This window comes from Perna viridis, chromosome 12 (assembly GCF_037379345.1).
Source record: "Perna viridis isolate PV_CMFRI_1.1 ecotype Kerala chromosome 12, ASM3737934v1, whole genome shotgun sequence".
Taxonomy (NCBI): Eukaryota; Metazoa; Mollusca; class Bivalvia; order Mytilida; family Mytilidae; genus Perna; species Perna viridis.
The window spans coordinates 32,116,472-32,141,924 of NC_142456.1; the positions used below are offsets into that span (position 1 = coordinate 32,116,472).

Here is a 25,453-nt window from a genome sequence, read left to right on the forward strand (position 1 = left end):
TGAAACAATCTGATTTGGGTGGAATGTATGAGTGAGTGATATACATCTTAATAAACTTAATTCTGCTTAATTTTGTTTAAAATATAAATATAAGTGAGATAACTATTTTCACTATATTTATCCAGCATTATTAACCAACTACCCAAAATACTTTGAAATATGTAAAAAACTGACCAATTGATATGAATTCAAATCGGGCATCTGTACGGGGCCAATATGGATCAAACCAGGGCCGATAGGGCATTATAACTCCCAGTCGTTTGACACTGTCATTTTGAGTTAGAATTGGATTTCTTGAATAGTACTTTGATCACCAGGACTAAAACACAAAAAAAAATCTTCCATTTTATACAAAAGGATTTTTAAGACTGATTAATGCAAATAAACCTACGTGGTAAAACACGAAAACAACTTCTACAAATCATCTAGTTGAGTTGGTTAATAAAATTGTCAATAAATATTTCATATTGGCCCTGTTATAGCTTTTAGTCAATTATATTGGCCTCGACAGCCGTATTGGCCCTCGGCGATGCTACGGGACCAGTACGACCGCCTCGGCGGCCAATATGACAGACCTCAAACCTATAACAAGGCCAATATGAAATTACATATTTATTAACATATAGTAATGAATTTGAATTTAATGCTCTAAATGACTTGAATATTTATGATTATAAATAGTGGTACTTCAGGTTTACATAACTTTGATGAACTGTGTGAAGAAATTTTCAAGGGCAAAGGATGAGCTTGATTGCAATTTATTTCTCTCCCTGTCACTGTATATCTCTTTTAACGGTATCAAAGTAGGCGTATTTTCTATGCATAAATAAATTTAGATTATGTATGAACTAAAACATAATATACACGATAATCATTAAGCATTCAGTTGTGTAAAAGAATGCACAACCAAACAATATTTATTTATATTCTAGTAAATTGTGCTATCCATTACCATGGAGTCTCTTATATGTAAGTCACACCCGGATAGGATACGATAGCTAAAATGCGGAAACTGATTTCAGATAATACAAAGTGATACATGTGATAAGCTTTACTTTGGCATAGTAAAATAGGTTGAATGAAACGTACATATGATTATGACTTTTGGTATCGCCTAACTAATTAAATAGCCTCTTCAAAACGTGGTTTAAAAGCAATTGTTACACATTAGTCAAGTAAGTTGGTTATAGTGATTTGATTGTAGTTAGCTCGTTCTCATATCTACTAAAGATAACTTGTATCTGATTAGGCATACAACGATTCGAAGGATATGATGCACTTTAACGTTATATCTGGGTATCACCGCCCAGCCTGAATAAGGATTAGAGTTATAACCAAATGTTGAAGGCGTCATATCCTTATACATCACTTACCAAGAGACGCATTGTAAGGGCGAATTGTTAGAGCGCAATGCACCCAGAGGCGCATTGTAAGTGCGCATGACTAGAGGTGCATTAAACAGACGCAAGCCTTATAGATCACAGTAAGTTGTGCGTAGCTAATCATACATTTTAACACAGATAGTCATACCATACCCAGAAATTGACTTGGTACAGACCCAAAGAAACACGTTTTAACTAGAACTGAGGGTCATAGTAGACAAAGCCTATACACAAACATGTGATGTATGTTATGTCAAAAGTATTTTATGTCTATGTGTTGCTTAACGTGTTGTCTGCTCTACCAGTGGGAACGCCAGCGACATGGGAGAGCTCCACTCTATGGTCAACGTGGGTCAAGGGCGATAATTAGAAGTTCGCAATGGCGGAAATGTCAACAAACGTACTAGCCTCGGAAATCTAGTATTATGGCTTATCTTATCCAACATCACTTTTTTAGGAATATTTACAAATGTTTCCGAATAAACACGACCGACATTAGGACGCACCGTGAAAATGTGAATTTCACCGCTTTCCCCTTTGGAACTGTCACAAACGTGTCCGATTGCTTAATCTTGTTAGTTAAGGTTTGCATTTCCTTCAAGATACAGTTATATGGCCACTTTGGTATAGAGGCACACCACGGGTGTTGTTCTCCTGGTGAGCTGTTCAAAATCGTGCCCAACAGTTCCAACTTCTCTCGAAAATAATTCTACCAGGATGGATTTTAGGACGCCGGCCCACATTTTATATATAACTGCCCCAATTGTTGGAACTTTTCGCCCAATTTCAGAAAGGTGGGGATTCGGCTAATATTATTGTTTTATCCTTGTGGGCCTCAATATGATATGATTGGTTTAGAAATCTGTGCATTCCCACAAACGTCTATATTATCCTAGCTTATTACTTCCAGTCTGCCAAATACAAACATGGTTGACATCGAGGGGAAAATATAATAACGGGACGGAACAGAAGGAAGACAGGACATACTATATCTTAAAATTCGAGGAAATAAGCCCATAATAATCATATCCCTTAGCAGAATATATGAATTTTAATGACGGGTGAGAAATATGAATAAATAGACGAAATAAAGCTGGGCACTGGTCGACAGCCTTGAACTGACTGGATATGAGGGATACAACAATGAGAACGAACTCTGTCTTGACCCTTAGAAAACATTCCCATAATAATCCCAGTACAATAATACAAGTACAATCATAAAACTATGTATAAATTGTCCATATCACGCATGTGTTCACTCAGACGGGCACGAACAAACAAGAAAAAGGAACCTGACTGGCACTCAAAAATATATCTTCATATATCTTCATTATAAACCTACTGACCAAAACCCTATTTTCTTGGTCTAGACAATGAGTCGGGTACTGATATGTTCCGGCTAATTGTAGAGTAAAACGAAATAAAATAATTGTCTAAACTTGAAGAATTTTTTTACCTGTATGATTTACCATAATATAAAGGTTCTGTATTATTCTATGTAAATTTCCTTTTGAGTTCTAATCTAATTAGATATGAAATTTTAAGTTGGCCAAACAATTGTAACCATATTTAGATGATTATTACTATGGTAAGGCCCCAATCATTTACATTGAAAAAATCAATGTTCCTAGCTCTTCTGTTATACTTGGTAAGAGGCAATGTCTCTAGATTTGCTTCTCCCACTTTTATACTTGGCAAGAGTTTTCTTCCTCGACCTTAAATTTTTATTTGGATGAACTAATGGCTCTAGCTTACAGCTTTTTCCACCATTTTTATGATAAGTAGTTTTCTATGTATGTGCACATGTTAAAAATGAATTTTTAAGAAATATTACCTTCCAATCCTTTATTACCTACCTTCAAATGTTAAAGCATTTGAAAAATTAAAAACAAAAGAAATGAATTAAAAAAAAAAATAGTTAATAAATAGATTAAAGTTAAGAAAAAACATAGGATATGGGGAAAATAAAATTTTAAATACTATCAAGCTAACAAATAGCTTAGAACTGGTATTAATAATCTAAATCTGATATATTTTAGTAGAACACCAAAATAATAACCGTAAATGTTCCTTATTTTTAAAATGTGACGAAAAAGAAAAATATTTTTTTACAGTAAACCAACAAGAAAAAATATATGTAATACCTGTATAGGCATTGCAAATTAAACTGTAAAAATAACTGTAATAACTTTCAAGAGTATTACATTTCACTCAAAGGAAGAAAAAACGATCAGCATTCACATGAATTGGGTACCAAAGGTGTCTTTTCCCAAAGTAAGACAGAATCAAGAGCATTCATATAAAGTGAATTCTTCAAGTGCACTATCAACTTTTCCCAGATGAAGACAAAAATGACCAGCATTCATATGAAATGTGTACTTCAAGTGCCATACAGACTTTCCCCAAAGAAAGTAAAAAATTAGCAGCATTCACATGACCTTGGTACGTAAGGTGCAGTACCAACTTCCCCCACAGTAAGACAGAATGACCAGCATTCACATAAAATGGATTCTGCAATTGCCATACCGACTTTCCCCCAAAAAAGATGACAAAAAATTCCCAACATTCACATAAAATGGTTAAGTCAGGTGCAGTACCGACTTTCCCGCAAAAAAATTCAGAATGACTATCATTCACATGAAATGGGTTCTTCAAGTGCAATACAAACTTTCCAAGAAGGTAGATAAAAATGACCAGAATTCATATAAAGTTGGTACTTTAGGTGCAATATCGACTTTCCCCAAAGTAAGACAGAATGAACAGAATTCACATAAAAAAGGTCCTTCAAGTGCAATACCAACTTTCCTCGAAAGTAGACAAAAATGATAAGCATTCACAGGAAATGGGTACTTAAGATGTAAAACCGACTTACCCCAAAGTAAGACAGAATGACCAGCATTCACATACAATTCGCATTAACTAGGAATAGTTTTTTAAAATCAAATTCATCTGACCTAAATTAGACGTTTTACATGTGAAGTCAAAATTTGAAATTAAATGAAAAATGCTGACTTTTTATAAATTTATTTATTTTTTGTATTTTGATTATTCACTGGAATTGCAAGTAGAAAAAAATGTATACTGAAATCGGGATAATTCAAATTTGATAAATGACAGTTAACTCAAAAAACTGAAATAAAACCAATTATATAGGTAAGTACAATAAATTTCAGGAACCGCTCAAATATTGCATTAAAGGAATGCCAGCTTTAAAAGGAAAGCAGACAAAACACTAAATTCACGTATGAGTTGTCCAAGAAATCCACTCACTTTCTAGATCCGTATGTCTTTATAATCCATTAATTCATTGTTATTTAAGGCCACACACTTCCTCGATCTGGATGTTTTTAACTTCCATTATGACCTGAAAAATAATTATAACCATCCATTATAAAGCAATAAAACCATTATTTAATTGCAAAACATGGATGACTAACCACTCTGACCTAAAAAAATCTATTTTTGTTGGAATTTTGTGTCACTTTATAAGTAAAAGCATAAAATGTGGTGAATTATATTCAATATAATAAAATCAAGATATAGTCATTTGCAAAAACAAGGATAGCGGTGCCTACATATGAAACCCCTTTTCAAATTTCTGGATTTGCATTCACTTTACTATGCGCCAACAATTCAAATAAGAAAACTTACCTTTTCTGGGTAGTCTTGCTGGTTTCAGTCTTTATTAGATACAGGTTATTTCTAAAATGATAATTGAATTACAATTGAATAATTATGAAGTAAATGTCTAATGACAAAGTCAAAACACACAACTGTTTAAAAAAAGTATACAAGTATATGTATGAGAAATTAAACCAAGAATATACACCTACACAATATTCTTCTTGGATCAACTTGTAATGAGCATGAATAGCCTTACACTGAAAATCATTCTCTTATAGCTTGAAATAAATTTCAAGTGCCAAGGCTACATCAGTTTTCAAAGACCTCGATGTAGCAAAAACATTGTCTACTATACATGACAAATATGTTGTCATACCAGCAGACAAAGCCCAAAACAACATTGTTTTTGTCTGCAAAACGTTTTATATCCAATGTTTATTATCAGAGGTAGACGTAGAAAGTAATAGCAGTGATAAGACCTACACTGCTACCACTCACTCCAAAGAAGAGATTGTGGAAAAGCATAAATCTGTGCTATCATCTTTTGGTCTCTCTACCAAGGACGATGATTGTGATTTATCGTCTATGTACTGGATTCCTAAACTTCACAAGAATCCATACAAATAACGTTTCATAGCTGGATCTGCAAAATGTACCACCAAACGTCTTTCAAAACTTTTAACTTCTATACTCACAACTGTCAAAGAGGGTCTACAGTCCTACCACAACACTTGTTACTCCCGTAGTGGTATTAATTCAATGTGGATCCTGAAAAATTCGAAAGATCTTTTGGAGACAATCAGTTCAAGACTATTATCTGAATATAATAGCATTAAAACCTTTGATTTTTCAACACTGTATACTTCTATTCCCCATACTCAGTTAAAATCCCGACTTAAAAACATTGTACATCGTTGTTTTTCCAAAAAAGATGGTACACCTAGATACAAATATATAGTTCTTGGTAGAGATTCCTCATACTTTGTAAGAAATAATTCCAAAATCATCTTCTAAATATATAGAGGAAGATGTTTACAAAATGCTGGAATTTTTAATTGACAACATATTTGTCCAGTGTGGTGGATGTGTTTTTCAACAAACGGTCGGCATTCCAATGGGAACAAATTGTGCTCCTTTACTAGCTGACCTATTCCTTCAATCTTATGAGGCTGACTTTATAGCTGATCTGATTAGAAAGAAAGAATATCGTTTGGCTAGATCTTTCAATCTCATTTTCCGCTATATAGATGACGTATTATCTTTAAACAATCCTAATTTCGGGGATTTGATACATCGCATCTACCCAAAAGAACTTGAGATAAAGAATACTACAGACACTGTGAAGTCAGCCTCATATCTTGACCTACACTTAGAAATCGATGGTAAAGGAAAACTATTGACCAAACTTTACGACAAACGTGATGACTTTTCATTCAGAATTGTCAACTTTCCTTTCATCTGTGGCAACATCCCTTCGGCTCCTGCGTATGAAGTATTCATATCACAACTCATACGTTATGCCAGAGCTTGCCGAAACTACGCAGACTTTTTGTATCGCGTTAGAACTCTAACAAATAGGCTTTTGGAACAGGGTTATGTTGCTACAAGATTGAAGTCATCATTACAGAAGTTTTATGGTCGTTATCATGAACTCGTGGATCGTTATGGTGTATCCATCAGCACCATGAAAACTGATTTATTCAACGGGTCATGGTTTTCCTTCCCTCGTTTGTCTACCCCGGACTTGACTTTTTATGAGCGGGTGTTTCTAGAAAAGCAGAGGACGCTTACACTACCGGTGCACCTGGTCCATGCTCCTTGTTTTTAGTGGAGTCCGAGTTGCTCATTTACTTTTGTTACTTTGTATGTATGATTTTAGTTACTTTATGTTCTTTGTTGTGTATGTCTGTTTTCCATGTCTGGTTTTTGTCCCTGGATTACATTCTTTTGATTACCGCTATAACCTTGGTTCCCTTGATTACTCTTTCATACAGGCTAATTTTCATATGCACTGTTGTTGGTAAGATTGAGAAAAATTAGCCTCATTCACACCAATACATTTAAATAAATATATCGAAAAATCTTTTATTTACCCAGTTCTATCTACATTAGACCTTAACAATAATACAGTCATGGCCACAATTCATTAATTAAGCAACAATTTATTTAAAAAGCAACAATTAAAGACTTATGTACATGCATTTACATGTCATCTGAAACAAGAAACCCCGTATCAAAATATTTGAAAATTAAGTGATCTTCATAAACTAAGGGACAATCATCATCATCATAATCATCAATAATCTTAATAATCATCATCATATTATCCTCATCATAAAAAAAAATCTAAATTTTCAAAATCACTTTAAGTGTTCATGACTTCAACAAGACCAAAGGAACCAAAGGAATTGTCCATGGATGTACCATGAAAAGAAACGTCATTTAAATTGCAGCAACTAACACACTTACAGCCAGGACTACATTTGTTGTTACTCTTAAGACATTTGCATTTATTTGCTTTGCAATCTATTTTACATACCTTGGCGTACCAGACAACAGTTGTTTCCACTTTTTTTTTAAATTAGAATCTGTGTCCCAAATAAAACTGAGATTCCCATTACAAATTTGCCACGCATAGTCGGAAAGAGAGGGTAAATTTAGAAAATTGGCATTTGCCTGCGACCAAAATCTAAAAATCCAAAAGCAACGGGTGCAGTTCTGTTTCAGTGCCTTTGGGTTTGATAACATTTCCTGCTCATAAGAAACTCTTTCTCACATTTTTTGTCTCATTTCTGTCATAAGGGCAATATTAACCTATAAAATGATAATAATAATATGATCTCACCATAATGAAGCATACTTGAATTTATGCCTGTAATTAACGTAGCATGCTTTCCAAATGCATCAAAAATAGTATTTTTGCCATAACCTTTGAAATAGAAGGTATAGGCGCATCACTAAAAATATACAAAAGCTGTGAACAAGAGTGAATATCTTAAACATTTTTAAGGCAAATACTCTTCTCTATAGCACTACAAATCACTTTCATATCAATGAAAAGTTTCTCATAAAGTGAATCTTTCAACTTCAACTTCAACATACGCATGTTTGTCAGTTTTGTTAACTTTTGGTAGACCAATAAGGTAAACATCAGTGTCAAGGTCATGGGCTATAAATTATGACATTTTTACATGATGATGTAAAAGCATGGAATCAAACTCTGGTATCTGCTTCCTCATGTTTATATGAAGCAAAGGTATAATTATGGGACTTGCTCTTGTAAGTTATTACAGCTTTATCTTTTAAACTATTATTGAACTCACCACATGTTACAAATGAAACATCAGCATTCAAAAATCTCTTCTCAGCAAAATTTCAATATTTTTCTGAGAGAAAATTGACAAAAAGTCTCTTCTGACTTCTAACAGAAAGAAAAGCCCTCCAGTAAGAGGGTAGGGGAGTGCTGGAAGAAATACAATTAAATTCATGGATACAAGAGTCGTGCGCCATAGTAATATCTCTACGGGATCTTTCATTGTCTTTTGGGCTAATGCCTCACCTATTTGGGTGATCAAAAACTATGTGTACTTCAGACGCATTCAACAGCTTCTAACGACAAGTCTCTCACTTATCAAAAAGGAAGGATGCAAAATCTGAAAATGTCTTACGTATACTAGAAAGTGGAATGTATTCAAAACAAACGTGTCATCAACAACAAAAAACATTACAAGCACTAGAAATGTGAGAGGTAAAAGAATCATAGTACAACTTCTTCAAATGGTTGTTGCCCAAGATTATTTACGCTTTTGGGGAAAACCGTCAGCATCACATATAGCTCTGGGAAGCAGCAAAAACTGGTCCAAATCTGAAATAGTTTTATTGCTGACTTTTGAAAAGCAATTTTCTTCTTTAAACGTGTTAAAACAGTTTTCTGGTCCTTAATTTCTTTTTTCCGTCTTCCAACAGTAAACCCTAGGTTTAACCCACAATTTTGTTTGTACTGCCTGTACGAAATCAGGACCATTGCAGTACCAGCAGCTCCGGTGGTGTAATATCTATTTTTTTTCCAGATTTATATTGGACTTGACTTGATTATGGATCGTATAATATTCGGCAGTTTTATTGTTACCCTTATTTAGGAGTGGAAAATGTTTTTAAATTTCTCTTCTGTCTAGAGGGGGCTTTACCAAGGCCAGAAACCTTCAGAAAACAATCAACATAACTAATCAAAGTCTCTTGTCCATACCGTCTGTAGTTAATCAAACTGTCCGTCTGTTCTTCTGTTGCTTCTAATTCCTTCAATATGATGCAATAACTTCTTATCATCTGTACAGAACAGAGAAGACATTTCTAACTGGGATATGTATTCCAAAATATTTTTTCTTCAAGGGATACATAAGGGACAGTCTTCTCTGTATGATGAGGGCAACTATCACTGATAAAACCTAGCTGTGATTTTGAATTAAAAAGAGTTTCGGCTCTGTCTGGTATATAATAAGTTAGGGCAGCTAAGGATGACTCACTGAAAGAATTCAAAGCACTTTTTGTTTTCAAATTTATTTGCTTGTCATGAGCTTCATCAATGGCTACAGAATAAAACTGTTCACCAGAAATTAACACTGAGAAGCAGCCACGTAAAAAAAATCTCAAAACATCAAGGGAAAAATTTTGTAAATCTGCCAAATGGTAGGGGTCATCCTTAGATAGTTATTTTTATCAAAGGCGTGATACAAACACGCTAGCTTGATTCCGCAATAGATATGTCCAAGAACGAAGATGAAAAATTGTAAAAGTGTGATGATCTCTTGCTATTTAATGGCTCAAGTTTATTTACAGGATTAACTGCCATTTCAACAAAGCTTTGTGGAAGAGAGCGGTCCCTAGATTTTCAAACAAAGTTTCACTGCTGGAAGTTTCGTTATTATGCACACAGTGTATAGTTTCATTGCAATGCACATTGTGTAAAGTCTCATCATTACCGGTATACACACTGTGTGAAGTTTCATTAGTAAAAGAGAGAGATGGACAAGGTGTTGCAGTCTGTTTGGTGATACCATGAAAACCACTCTTATCTTTGCCAAAACCAACAACAGAATAAGATTGATTTTGATCTAAGTTGTCAAAGTTAGCCACCACAGAACTCTTAGGACTAATAACTCTCTGTTGTTGTTCTAATTGCCTGCACCGATTCGTAATATACCAGTTAAGAAAATCTTTTGATACATCAATACCTTACCTAGCATTGATGGACAGAAATGTAGATGAGGCTTTGGAAAATTTGTGAAAGACATCAGTTATAAGTAAATGCAATGGTTTAACACACTGTGAGTTCTGACAATTGAAAATTGAAGAGCATATGAACAATCTTGTAAAATATCAAACTGGATTATATTTTTTTTCAATGTAATAATTGTTCCACTTTTCATCTATTCTTTATTCTCTTTATCCGAGGCACATAACCTAAAAAATAATTTCATAAAACATGAGGAATATCATTAATTTCCTTCTCAGCATTGAACTGGTGTATATCAAGAAAAGAGGCCTGTACTTCATTTGTGTATTTTTTCACCATTCGTCTCAATATATCAACTGCTTACTCAAAATTATAACCTTGGTGGATTTTGGACTTTTCAGAGAAATTAATATTCCTTTAATGTCAGTCAGCTGTTGTTTTAAATCAGTGATTTCCCTTGACAGTTGGTTTGAGTGAAATGCCAATGTGTGTAAACAGTTCAGAACATTTAACCCATATCTATACAAATAACCCCTCTGTTAAAATTCAGGAATATACACCTGTAAGCTTTTGTCTTATCTAACTTTAAACATTCTCAATCACCATTTGTTACTATGCTCTAATTCATGCATTTCAGGCTCAGTGACAGTATTAAATCCAAATTCATTGATATTTCTAAGAAGGGCACACTTGTAACGCCCGAAGAATACAGGAAGTAAAATGGTCTTTCCTGGAAAAATGATTGTACAACTTCTGTCAAGTTTCATAAACAGTATAAATATCAATATTATTTTCTGGAACAGTATCACCAAATTTAAATTTAAGAATAATATATTGCAGAAACTTATCTGTTTGCAATACTACGTCTTATGCATCTTCAAATCTATACAATTGATTAAAACTATTGTTGCATAATGCACAACATGATACCTTTTTTGTTCTATCTATCTTGGTTTCAAACTTTAATTCTATTTTTGTATATTTTTTCAAATATATCTAAATTTTCATCTATAATGCTGATAGTCCTCTTATTTGTCAATTTATCACAAATGAAACATGGAATTTTGTCTGAGGATTTAAAATGGTTACATAAATTGTAATCCGTGTCACATAGAAATTCTCTTACTGGTTCTTCTATCCTTTCACCTGAAACTTTTACTGATAAGAAGTGGGGTCAATATCAGTGAAATGAAAGCCATTTTCATTACACAATCCAAATTTGTAAAAAAAAAAAAAAGAAAACATTTTAAATTGTCATTACTGCCGCTTTGGAACTTAGACTTCTTAAGTGCAGACACTGACTCATTATTTCCTGTGTTTGAAATAGCGCGCTTAAATTGGTTCACATTTTCGACAAATGCATACGTTGTCAGGGAAATGAATTTTTTTACATGCAAATTCACAAAAATTAGGATCACAAACCCCTAAGGTATGTACTTATCACTGTCATTACCACAGTATACACATGGCCTAGAGGCTTTTTTCTGGCTGGAGCTTAAAATAAATAGGTTTTTTTAGACATAATCATAAAACAGCAGAATAGTACATGAAATAACAACAAATGCATAATGAAGATATCATCAAATATTCAAGCAATGCAACAATAAAAAAATGCTGAAATTCTAGTACATGTTAAGTCTTAAACAGAGTATGTTGATACGAAATTTATACATGAATTACAAATATTAATAAATGAATTATAAATATTTATAAATGAATTATAAATATTTATAAATAATATAAATTATTGCTATTTATAATTTGTTTATAAATATTTATAAATTACATCATCATTATAAATATTTATAAATGAATTATAAATATTAATAAATGAATAATAGATATTTATAATTATTTATAAATATTTATAAATAGGCATTTTGTTCCCTTTGGCTTGCCAAAAATCTACATGTCAATAAACAGCTAATGAAAAAACTACAGAAAAGTAAAACAATATATACAAGAATGTCTACATTAATCATTGCTATCTAAATTGATGCAGAAAGCTAGACGATAGAAAATGGGGGTCAAGGGTTTAAGCTAAGTTTTATACTATAAATTACTTTGAAGGGCCACACAATTACTATATAAGAACAAAAAGCTCTACTTCCCTCCAGCCTCAATTGCATTTGAAGAAAGAATGATGGGAAGTGTTTCGTATTTTTAGAAAGGCTGGTGTCTTTGCAATCTATTTTTATTAATTGTGTAAAAAAAATCAACCAATAGGACACGATTGTGCCAGTTATTTTTAGGCAAGGGGGTTTTCGCGCCATATTTTTAGAGTAAACCTGTGCGCCGCTTCTGAACTGAAATTCGTAAAATCAACGATAAATAAAAGTAAAAAAATCGTACAGTCATGGAAGAAAATTTCTACCAATCAGTTTTCTTTTTGTGTGTAATTGTTTTGTCTGTTTACTTGTTTTATTAAAAATAACTGTACAAAACCGAAGCGACTCGATGTAAACAAATCACGTTAATTACCGTTTTGAGCGACACCTATTAAGGAATTCGTGTTATCTCCCTTTGAATATTTGACCATAGTCTTCACCGGTGGAGGTGCAATCTGGCTGCGCAATGTTCCCACTGTCAGATGCATGTCTTTTAAATTTTAAATTACTGAAATCAACTGAAAATTATACATTTTGTTTGTGAAATTCTGTGTAAATGAAGATTTTCAGTTTTGAATTTCGTTTCGCAGTTTATAAGTAACCAGCAAAAATACATGGAATGATGACAGTTAAATAATCAAGAAAATAATAACAATATTTACATAAATTTGAATGTGACGAATATATATCAAGATGGAGATCTTGACGCGAGGCGCATCGTTTTTTTTTTTTGGGACCTGTCACAGCCAAAACACCAAGCCAGTTTAAGCTCGATCTACTGCAGCATTAGTAATGTTGCTTTAATTTAGAGTACAATTTTTTATAAGAATTACGGAGAGTGCAAGCGGGTTGTGTGTACTCAAGCCTTTCAGCTTTTATTCGTTTGGGATTTAGCCAGAGGGGTGAAAATCAGCTGGAACTTTTCGAAGCAGAATAATGTCTACTCAAACAGATACTTTGAATAGAGGTTAACAAAATTGAATGATCTGTTTCAAAATTGACATTGAAGTAATGAAGTTGTTCTGCTTATTTCCTGGTTCCGCTTTTCTATGTATTTTGAATAAAGGTTAACAAAATCGAATGATAGGTTTTAATACTTGTGCTTATTTGCTGGTTCCGTTCTTCGTCAGTTTTTCTTCGGTTTTTCTTATTATATCGCGGAGTTTCTTCTCACGCCTATCAATGACTGCCAATCTCTTAAGCTCATAGTCCTTTCCAACTTGTGCTGCAAAGTTAAAAAAAAATGAAGACATATTATAACGTTAACATAATATTACTTTGATTTTTTGATTTTAGATCAAATCACTTAATTTTCCGGCCTCCATTTACTTTTTAAATGCCAGTCCAATTGTATTATCAAAACGAAATCAACAAAGGTTCAACTGTCACAAATTTTTAAAAATCTAAACTCCTGCCACCTGGTCTTCAGCGTACCAGATAGACATGTACACACACATTAAATTTGTATGAAGTTGATTACTCGTCCAGGTAAGAACCAGGCACAAGGTTTAAACAGTTTGCAGAATACGCATTCGAAACACCCTGGAAACACTCTTGCAAACAATAATGCTGAGATAACGTTGTGTAGAGAGAAATCTTATATGGTTACATGTATATAAAGATTAAAGTGGGCGGGAAATTTTGCAGTGTATTACATTCTTCCCTCACCACACTGTTTGATCGGGAAAATATATTTCGTCAATAAAAAGTTCTCCAATGTTTTTTTTTCTATTATATGAATCGGTCCTGTCCTATCATAACGTTAATCCGTATTTAAAACACGTCAGATGTACATGTAGGCCTGTCATTTTCAAATGTTCATGTCAATGTAATGCCGAATTCTCATGGATAAACTACCCTTTCTATCCAGCGCTTCCTGGCGCCTTGTGTTGGCGATCTTTGCTCTTTCTCTGCTGTTATACGCAACTGAAAAGACGAAGCGAAAATTAAATAGAATAAACCAACAAAACTCAACCAATTATCATCAGCATCAATGATTTCTAGTAAAACCACAATGTTGTAGACGATTTGTGTTCCTATGATAAAAAGATATGGTCGTACAACTTGAGTGTAAACTTGATTCATTTTGACGCGCACCACATTTTCATAGAGACAAAGTGATCGCTTGATACACAGCTTAGTTGCCTAAGCTTCTGTTTAACTTACCTTCTGACCCTGATGGTCTAACTTTGTTATATTGTAGAAGAGCTGGTGAGCGACGTGGCTTCCTTGCCATAATATCGCCATCTGGCATGATATTAAATGAAATGCCACCCCTAGCATTGGTGGTTTCCGTCGATATGATTCCACATGTTTTCAATTCATTTATTATTTCTTCCGACAGGCGTCGTTCCGGTAGATGCAATTCACAGATGATTTCTGGTGACACTTTTCGCATGTCACCATTAAAACATGGCAAACAACCGGTTTTCACAAAAAACGCTGCCATCTTTGAAGAGGCCTTTACGAAAATACCACGACGTTCCCACGTTACCGATTATTACGTCAATGTCGGAAGCGTTGGGTCCATTTTAGGTAGTAATATACGGTTAGGTCAGTTCTGAAATTTCAAGTGTTTTTTTTTCTATTAAAAGTATATATTTTTCAAATCTTTTGCGTGTGGAATTTCAAGTAATTTATAAGTAAAATATTGATTATTGTCATAAAATCAAGTAGCCATGATAATATACTGTAAAACAATATTACTGAGATTTAGAACAAATCATGGATGCATTTCCAAAACTAACAGCCAATTACTATGTTTTATCATTTATCAGTCACTTAGAAACTAGCACAGGATGAAAGCATGCATGGAGGTAGTGAAAAAAAGGTAAAAATAATGACACCCTTTTCGATTCATGTTCTCACAATTTTAATTCCTTCAGTTTGTGCGAAATAAAGTATTTTGAAAATCATCTAGCTGATGTCGAGGAGAGGACCTAATAGTGCATGGGTTGAAATAACCCCCGTGCACCCCCACTCATCAACCAAAATATGATTTTCAGCTACCCTTATACCTCCCTTTTATGAATCTTTTTATCGCTAAAAAATAAACTGAAGTATTTTTATATTTTTTGGGCTACTTTTTATACTTCTTTGAGGAAAAAGTCCATTTTTTACGTCTTTGGATTCTTCGAACTTCTTTTTACAAAACAAAGTAAATTGACATATATAGATGTCAACGTGTAGCCCAATGTCACTGCTTTACAATGGTACCAAGGAAATTGCGGTAACACGGATGGTTTGGAAGTAAAATGAAAGAAATGTACCCCTACCCCACCGAAATGATAGAGTTGTTTGAGACACTTTAAAACGGTAATATCTGCTTTACTTCATTGATGTTGTGGGTTGAGTGCCACCATTTGCAAGGTCAATTTTGGGCTTCAATTTTACTGAATGAGAGTCTACTAGAAAAAAACTATTAATATATTTCAGATAATTAAGGATAGGAACTATAAGGCTTAAAGGTTAAACAAAAACAATAATGGTGAACGATGACCCATTCATCCATTCCTTAAGTACTGTGAAAGTATTATAATGTTGATGGGGTACAGTTTTCGTATTTACAGTTGAAAATTTTACAATACTTATTACTGTAAGAGACATTGACGAACAAATTGCTTTTTGAAATGGTGGAACTTTGGAAACTACCTCTTTACGATGAAGAACATTGCTGATGTTAATAGCATCTATTCCCTTTTGGGAAAGTGGAATATGGACAAATTTCTGATTCTCGTCGTGAAGAGGCTCAGATTTTTAAGTACTGCTCCGTCTAAGAATCGAGCAAAATGTATATAAGGTGCATGTGGCACATGAAGGAAAAAACGCAGAAATTTTATTGCATTAACCAATTAATTATACCTGATAACCCCCAGAAATAGCCGTCAAATTGTTTGTAAAATCTGCATTTTTATGATATTGATAGGTCAAATTTAGTTGAAATGCACTACGGGAAAATGGCGGGAAAATTTTCCCGCACTCTTTCCCTTGATAAGCAGTGAAACATATCTACGTCACAGATGCTTCAGGATAAACTTAAATAGCTTTTTTTGTTTTTTTCTAGATGCACTGAATATATTTTAGACAAAAATTACTAAATTGGGGAATTTGATGTGCCACCCATTGCCTGATTCTTACACAGAATTGTGAATATATATATATAATATGTTAAACGGAATTTGACTATGTCAGATATAATGTTGGACAATCTGTATTTAATCGAGAAAGGGTCGACGCCTCCTCCGTCGAGTATGAAATATAAATAAAAGATAGCATGCGTTGTTTCTTTTTGGCGTTCTTTTTGGACCACAAATATCCGCGATTCAGATTGACTAAAGAAGGACAAATTATTTAGGATAACTCAATGCGCTGTTTCATTGGTTTTGTGAGCAATAAAATCGACACTGACCAAATACTGCCGCTGCTTTCATTACCCCCCCCCCCCCCAATGTAAATTGCATTTATTGCATTATTGATTGATATTTTCAATTGGCTTCCACAAAATTATTGTCTGTTCACTACGGAGCCCTGTTGGTCTCACAGAGATAAGATATTGTAATTTAAAAAGTCCAGCGCCGAAGATTTATAGTTCAGCGCTGGAGATTAAAAGTCCGTAGTTCACTATTTCTCAATAAATTGTGATATTTCTTGTCGCAGGCAGGATGACCAGCACATCATGTATGAAAAGTTTTAGTGGTATTTTTATATTAACAATGCGACTAATATTCTATGTTTATCACCAAGTTGGTTTAAAAAAGTATATGGTAATACAGAATACAGGGGTCATAAACAGTTTTGTTCGGTGTTTGCCAATATACGATATATTTACAAAGTGGCCCGATATATATGAACTAGGTGAGAAGTGACACTCTCAAGTTGTTATTGAAATAGAGAATAGGTTTGTTTCTGAACGTTAGATGTTTAAGGAGTGACTTGTATATTTTTTTTTCGGTTTTTTTTAAGTAATAACCTCTATCACGTGCAGGTGCACGTGGTGCACACTAAATAATGTAGCAGGTTACTTTCAAGTGTGCACCACTGGCATTGGATTTATATCAGAGTCTTAAAGATCTACCACGTCTCTGAATATATTTACTTGTTTGTAATATTTTTCCAATAGATATATTTTGTGATGCAGGGAAATTGTAGCTATTTTATTATTAAATTAATTTTTGTTTTTTTTTTCACTTATGTTTCTTTGTAGTTTTGTTTATTTGCTTTGTTTTTTGTTTTTTGTTTTTTGTTTTGTTTTGTTTTGTTTGTTTGTTTGTTTTTTTCTGGCGTACCAATTTGGTTAGTTTTCGTAAGACTTCGCCGTATTTCTTTAAAGATTTCGTTTCATTTCGTTTCTCATTTTACCAGTACCCCACATGCCACTCTTTTGTGAAAAAGGTTAATACAGTCGATAAAACCGCGGGTAGCTGGTTAAGTGCGATCAGTGAACAGCATGAACAATGAGAGGAAAAGACCAAAAGGGTTGAGTTTAAAGCGAAAAATAGTGATAAATACAGACAACGAAAACAAAAAAAGCAAAATTATTGACAATGAGAATTCAACGTGTATGAAAACTTCCGCTGGCGAGTTATGTGATCCACACTCCCCAGTTTTCAATAAACAAAGTAAACGGTATCTATAGTATTTTATCATTTTATTGACCATTTTCTATCACTAAATATGTGTACTTTCATTGATTATAAAGGTTATTACAGGTAGATATACACCTAAGCAGTCACAATTTACTGTAGCGTAGAGTTTAGTTGAAGGCAGTGGCTTCCCCAGGAGCATTCCAAATTTCATCTGACCTTGCAACCCTCATTTTTTTATGTGGATACTGTTATGTGGGGTATCTATACAATTTTTTTTCATTTACTGTCCATTTTCTATCACCAAATTTGTGTACCAGTTTACCAATATAGATTATATACATTATTACAAGTAGATATAATCCACTATGTAGTCATAATTAACAGTATCATAGAGTTTGGTTATTTTAGGCAGTGTCTCCCCAGAAAGAGGTCTGAATTTCCTCTGACCCTGCAACTGCCCACTTTTTCATTGGATATTGATGTATCAGCATGTCAATATTCAAATGAAAAAGAGGCAGGTTGCTGGGTGACACAGGAAATTCAGACTACATGTACATGGGAGCTACATGTATACGCAGTGTTCTAGGATTCCTATTTCCCGTTACCTGGGGCAGGTGAAATTTGGGTCCGGGAAAGTTAGGTACTTAGTTATACTTTCCTCTACCAGGGATCCATGATTTGATTTCTAGGTGGCCTTAAATTAATTTTGAGGATAAGATTGCCTTAATTTTGAAAGTTCTACACAAAAAAATGCAAGAAGACTGATTTTAATTTGCAACCTGTGCAATCACAAATTTGTATATTTTTGTAACAAAGAACGGGAGCCTGCACGTGTGAATCATACGTCATCATCATGGTCAGGTTAAGGTATGTTTACCAACATTTTCAAATCAGCTCAACATTCGATATACGTGTATGTTACATTATTCTTTTTATACTTATGCCTTTTTGATTAACTGTACACCTTAAAAACCTACATTTGCATTCAGAATTAGATTCATAGTTTAATATTGGTTTTCAGCCTACAATAAAATAGACAGAACTGATTAATGGTACAAAATGTATGCTATGTAGGAGACATTCCTCACTACAATCAGATAATAATTAAATGCATGCATGACCACAAATTTCACTTTTGCACCAGAACGACATTGAACAAAAACAATAATGGTGAACAATGACCCATGTCATTCATCCATTCCTTAAGTACTGTGAAAGTATTATAATGTTCATGGGGTACCAGTTTTCGCTGATTTTATGGTAAACCAAAAAATTTGGTTCCCAATGAAAAGAAAATTTCCCTTTGTTTATATGATGTAGTTCTGAAATCCACATAATCAAGGTTCTTCTATCTGGTCATTTTCCCCATAACCGCAAAAATTGGTCCCCTCAAATTTAAGTACATTCACAGTAAGTCTACAGTTACAATCAAAATATATTTTGGACATTTAATAGAAGAATATCTATGACTTCTTCTACCACCATGCTGTCCTCATCATGAATTTTACAATGTGCCCCAGATGGCCAAACTCAACTTTCAAGTTATAAAGATTTAACTAATTGACATGTTAACGTGTATTCCTGTTGTGTTGACACCCATTTATGATACTTTGGTGATCCATGTTTATTGCAGGTTTAAGGGAATGAATTGCCCTCCTGTTCAGATTAGGTGCCCCAATAGAACCTTCTGCGACAGTTGAGTGCCTTAAAAATACTTAAATAACCATGCCATCACAAATTTCTGGCGAAAGCACTAAGGCTATGTGTGTAGAAACAAAACATGTCCATCAGTTGTCTTGAATTATTATATGAGGCTTATTATTTTGACTACTGGAGTGGGGTTAACCCACTGTACTGCAATAACTAAAATCACACTCTAATATGCATGATTTACTTGTACTATAGGTGTATCTGGTGGGGGATGTGGCATTTGAAAAGTTGAGAAAAAATGTATTATTTTCTGTATATGCATGCATAAAAAGTGTTTATCAATGATTTTTTTGGACCCCATTGGTGATTCTCTGAATCCCAAACTGGGAACAATGAGGCCATTAAAACTGGAATTTTTAGTGTTATTTTAATTTGAAATAATTAAGACTGTTATATGGTGCATGCAAGAGACAGACATTTTGCTTGCAAAGATAAAATAAATACATAATGTTATTCTCTTCTTACTTCAGGGTTAAATATAAGGAAGAGCAGTGCTATATGAAGAAAATCCAAAACATTTTTCTTGAGATGTCAAAAACTGATTATAGAGATATGAGTAATCTACCACAGTTCCAATCTGATGATTTGGTATTTACTTCATGTACATATATGGTAAAAAAAAAATACAAGGGAACATTTTTTTTCCTGTGGATGCCAGTGTATTAAGTTATAAAGTTGATATTTATATATAAAAAAAGTTGAATACTCTTAAGACCTATAAACATGAACCATAACGAAAGTAGATTTAAATTGGATCCAAGGTCTTCGTGATTTGTTTTTGTTTTGTAATACATCTAAATACCTAAAGCATTTAACATTTAACCAATACTTTTCATTCTTTTACAGGCAGATGGTGAGCCAAGGGACAGCAGCATTATAACTTTAGTACTAGATAGTATAAATGAATTGTCTGCCCTTCCTAGTATCTGAACTTGGGTCTACATGTATATTGTACATGTTATCAACACTTTGTTCAAGAGGTATGTTGCATTATTTGTTACAAGTATATACAATAGTGTTAGTGGTAACTGGGAATATTTGTTTTTGTTATAAGCCTATGGTACTGTTATAAAAATATTAATGGACCATCGAGCAGAGACAATGTGCCATATTTTAAGTGGGAAAATTATTGTACTACATATCATTCTAATTGAATTCAATTTTTATCATTTTAAGCCCTGAGCTCATCTAATGCTTCAGTTTTATACCCCTACTCAAAGAGTGGGTGGTATATTGAAATCATCCTGTCCATTATTCAAAATTTTGTCACAATTATCTTAGCTCCCAATAGATGGATTTATTTCAAATTTTGTATAGATTAGGCATATGTTGTAAGCAATTTTGTATGCTTTCTGATATCAACTTCCTTTTTCAAGGGACTTTGCAATTTTTCTCTTTATGGACAGAAAGGGAAAAATTTCGTCACAGAAGTCTCAGCTCCCAATGGATGGATTAATTTCAAATTTGGTGTGTAACTTCAAGTAGATGAGGCATATTGGTTGCCCTCCAATATCAACTTCCTGTACAAGTGAAACAAAACAACATGTGCAACAATTGCATACATTTGGCTATGCATATCTCCACTGGTACACTGCTACTTTATTTAATCAGATGTGGATGTTGCAGGAGTATTTCTCATTATACACCTCCATTGTCAATTAAGGTATTTCTAGGGAAAAAAAACCAGAGAATGCTTACCATACCAGTGCGCATGACACATGTTCCCAGTTTTCCCACAGTGGTAGTTAATCATTTATTCTCAATTCTTTCATGTGTATTCTTTAAGTTAACTTAAGTACCAGTCTTTATGAATATCAGACAGGAGGTGATTCATGCATTTCAAAAACCCAGGGAATTCACTTTTATTTCTAATACAAAAACAGTGGTGAATAACATAACCAGTCTTTGTATGCTATTCAGTTGATGCATTTTCGAGATAAAAATTAAATAGATTGTGTAGGAAATGGAGAGTTATCCTTCTCGATTTGGTATGAATTGGTTGATACTAATGCGAGATGAATTTATGGTTTTTAAAAGGTGCAGATCTGAAAACAAAAGGACTATTTTTAAATACATGTACAAATGTAGCACGTGGACCAAAAATGCATCATTTGTTCAGTGTTTTGTTTTGTTTACAGCATGAATCACCTCTGCCATAAATTGTCTGAATTTTATATGGACTGGTACTTAAGTAGTCTTTGTCCCTGGTCTCAATGCTTTTGCTTCCATTGTCTTTTCAAGTTCAGATTTGTTAACATCATTAATTGTGTACTATTTCACTCTTTATCATATATGATTTTTATTAATCAAGTTTATGATTTTTTGTTTTGTTTCAGAGAACAATTGTGTAGAAATGTGATTGAGGAAAACCACTGCAAAATATGGACTGATGGTTATGTCCAAAATGAGACAGTACAAACACTTTTTTTATCTTTGAAACACATTGTAAGAGTTAATTTCACCTACATATCATTCTATTGTCAGATTACAGTCACTGCTTTTAACGGACTATGTGAAATAATTATACTTGAGCTCAGACAGCTAGAACACGATCCATAAACTATACTTAGCAACAATAGAAACACACCAGTTATATCTTTGGAATTTAAAATTGTGCTGCAATTTAACTTTTGAATAATAACTAAATGAACTGAAAGTTTGGCATTTGTGAATCTAATTTTGGGAAAATAAAGGTTTTTCCAAATTTTTGGTTTCCATTAGCTCACCTGGACGAAGGCCATGTGAGCTATTGCCATTACTTGTCGTCCATCATCGTCGTTAGCAATTTTCAAAACTCTTCTCCTCTGAAACTACCTGACCAATTTTAACCAAACATGGTATGAATGTTCCTTGGGGTATCCTGCATAGAACTAATATGGGGATTCTTGATCTGTCGAAAAACATGGACGCTGTTACTAAAAATAGAATGTAGGGGTCAGACAGTAGATCTTCGCATATATCTCCAAAACCATTGGGTTTAGCCAAATTCTGACATGGGTTAAAAGAGTTCAGTATGAGATCTATCTGCAATCAAATTTTCAATTTAATCTATTAAGCCATGTTAGAGTTATTGCCCTTTTTCAATGTTTTTTTTTTGCTATTTTTAACGTCATTTCTTTCAAAACTCTTCTCCTCTGACACTACTTGACCGATTGGAACCAAACTGACTTTGAATGTTCCTTGGGATATTGTGCATAGAACTGTTGTGGGGATTTTTGATCCGTCGAAAAACATGGACGTTTTTACTAAAAGTAGAACATAGGGGTCAGACATTAGTTTTTCGCATTTATCTCCAAAATCGTTAGGTTTAGCTGAATTCTGACACAGGGTAAAAGTGTTCAGCATGATGAGATGTATCTGTGGTCAAATTTTTGTGAAAATTTGTTGACCCATGTTGGAGTTATTGCCCTTTTTGGACGTTTTTTTTTCTGTTTATGATGTTATTACTTTAAAAAATCTTCACCTCAGAAACTGCTCTACAGAATTCAATGAAACTTGACATTTTTGTTTTATAGGGTATCTTTAATGAAATGACAGATTTTTGATCACTGAAAAAAACATGGCTGCCGTTTCTGAAAATAGGACAATGGGGTCAGACAGAATATTTTTGCATTCATGTCCAAATCTGTTGGGTTTAGCCAATAGCTTTCAATTACTGAAATGATCCTTATTATAAGGCTTACAAATGTGTCCAATAAATCAAAGGGAGCCAAAATTGTCTGACAACTCCTTGTTAAGAGTTATTGCCATTAAAAGGCTAAAATTTAACTAGGTGACCGATTCAGGCTCCTGGGAGCCTCTTGTTTTGTAATTATTGACATTTTTACCAAAGACAAACAAGAGGCTCCCAGGAGCCTGAACCGGTCACCTGGTTGAATTTTGCCTTTCAAAGGCAATAAATTTAACAAGAAGTCCTCCAACAATTTTGACTCAAGAAATCTTTGGTAGGACTTAAAATAAGGATTATTTCAACAATTGAAAGTTTCTTTGAATCTATCATAGTTTTCAAGATAAAAATCATTTTTCCCCTTTCAAAGGCAATAACTCTTACAAGGAGTCGTCTGACAACTTTAATCCCTGAAGACTTTTGGAGTCTTAGTAAAAAAGGATCATTTCAGCTATTGAAAGAATTTGGTTAAGCCTAACAATTTTGGAGATATATGCAAAAAAACCACTGGCTGATCCCCCTTATATTCTATTTTTAGTAACAGCATCCATGTTTTTGACGGATCAAAAACCCCCACCTCAGTTTAATGCAAGATACCCCAAGAAACATTTATACCAAGTTTGGCTTCAATTGGCAGAGTAGTGGCAGTAACTCCAACACTGCTTAACGGATTAAAACCAAAATTTAATCAAAGATAGATCTCATCATGTTGAACACCTTTATCCATGTCAGAATTTAGCTAAACCTAACAGTTTGGGAGATGTATGCAAAAAACTGTTGTCTGACCCCTGTGTTCGATTTTTAGTACTTGGTGGCCATGTTTTTTCTACAGATCAAAAATCCCACATCAAATCTATGCAGGATACCCCAATAAACATTCATATAAAGTTTGGTTTCAATTGGTCAAGTTGTGTCAGAGGAGAAGATTTTTGAAAGAAATAACATTAAAAATAGCAAAGATCATTGAAAAAGGGCAATAACTCCAACATGGCTTAGGTCTCACTAACCACTTCTAACTTTTCCATTACTTTACATGTTAAAGTAATTTTCTCAGTTTCACTGTGATTTCCAAGGACAAACGACATCTTTAAGTTGCATACTGTTGCGAAGCTTGGAAAATAAGGCTTCCAAAATCATTAAGCTAATGGTATGATGATTGTAGAAGTTCTTCACAAAATTAACTTGAATAAATAATACTGAAAATCCACATTTTTACCTGTTCTGCTAACTGACAGCATGGAGGCTAATTACTCACACATGTAAACAATATTCATACACTTTTGTAGTTAAGTACGTATATGATTTTGAAAGTACACATTCTCAGCTTTTTTTGACTACTTTTAATTATAATACACACAAATAATGCACTTACAATGCGTGTCTAGGTTCAGTGTATTTTTGGCACTATATAGAGGGGGGGGTGGCCATTTGACCTGGAAGTGGTTAGTGAGACCTTAAAAACATTTTATGAGTTTTTATGTTTTTCTGTTTTTACATTTTATGAAAGCGTGTGGTATTGTGAGTCTAATAAGTCCAGAACTATCAAAATCAGACATAAGACAACAAAAAAATGGTCATTTTTTGTTATCATGCCCCTCTGTGATATTTTCCCTTAATTACTAAAAAATTACAATTTTAACTAACTTGTCACACCAAATTGATACCTATGATAATTCAAGAAGTTCTAATAGTAAATATCATGTATCATTATGAAAAAAGAACAGATTTCAACAATTTATATCATACCTATTTCATTACTGTGTGATTCTAAGTCTGTGCTGTGTGACTATTTGAGTACTTTGAATATCCCAAGCAGTGATGTTATGTATTTCATGGATGACGTCAAGATACGTGTCACTGTTACTGATAAAAATCTTGTTGCTATGTCGTTTTTTAAAATACCTTGCACAATGCACCTCTTAAAATATAGCCAGATTACCAATATTACTATACTGATTTTATGGGAAAATGGAAATAATGACCAGGAAAGGCAATTTTCCTCCAATTATGCATTTCTCTGAAATATGCCATAATTTAGCTTATGGTCTCACTAACCACTTATAACGTTTCCATTACTTTACATGTTAAAAAAGTAATTTTCAAAGTTTCACTGTGAATTCCAAGGACAAATGACATCTTAAAAT

The 25,453-nt window shown here is 33.6% G+C and overlaps 3 protein-coding genes across 6 annotated transcripts in view; 1 reads left to right on the forward strand and 2 right to left on the reverse strand.

Moving 5' to 3' along the window:
* LOC148602055 (interferon-induced very large GTPase 1-like) overlaps positions 1-12,366 on the reverse strand; it is a 32,875-nt gene extending 20,509 nt beyond the window's left edge. The window contains exons 1-3 of one of the 2 annotated variants that reach the window (XM_088554309.1): positions 12,303-12,366; positions 5,034-5,084; positions 4,653-4,746 (exon numbers count right to left, since the gene is read on the reverse strand). The gene's annotated coding sequence lies outside the window, so the exon portion shown is untranslated. Of the gene's footprint in view, positions 1-4,652; positions 4,747-5,033; positions 5,085-7,545; positions 11,866-12,302 lie in introns of those variants that run through there. The other variant, XM_088554310.1, reaches the window with a different exon arrangement.
* On the forward strand, positions 1,199-23,368 carry LOC148602056 (uncharacterized). 3 transcript variants are annotated; one of them, XM_088554316.1, is made up of 4 exons: positions 1,199-1,483; positions 20,113-20,230; positions 20,489-20,622; positions 21,979-23,368. In XM_088554316.1, the coding sequence occupies exons 1-3, from the start codon at positions 1,440-1,442 to the stop codon at positions 20,570-20,572; spliced, it is 246 nt and encodes an 81-aa protein (XP_088410442.1). In that variant the 5' UTR covers positions 1,199-1,439; the 3' UTR covers positions 20,573-20,622; positions 21,979-23,368. The 3 variants fall into 3 exon arrangements, with proteins under 3 accessions (XP_088410442.1, XP_088410443.1, XP_088410441.1); XM_088554317.1 differs by lacking the exon at positions 1,199-1,483 and adding an exon at positions 17,263-17,822; XM_088554315.1 differs by lacking the exon at positions 1,199-1,483 and adding an exon at positions 17,717-17,972.
* LOC148602057 (uncharacterized) lies at positions 13,438-14,819 on the reverse strand. The gene is made up of 3 exons (XM_088554314.1): positions 14,514-14,819; positions 14,205-14,273; positions 13,438-13,572 (listed from the first exon to the last, which is right to left on the reverse strand). Exons 1-3 carry the CDS (start codon positions 14,794-14,796, stop codon positions 13,451-13,453), a joined length of 474 nt encoding a protein of 157 aa, XP_088410440.1. The 5' UTR covers positions 14,797-14,819; the 3' UTR covers positions 13,438-13,450.
* Positions 23,369-25,453: the final 2,085 nt, after the last annotated feature.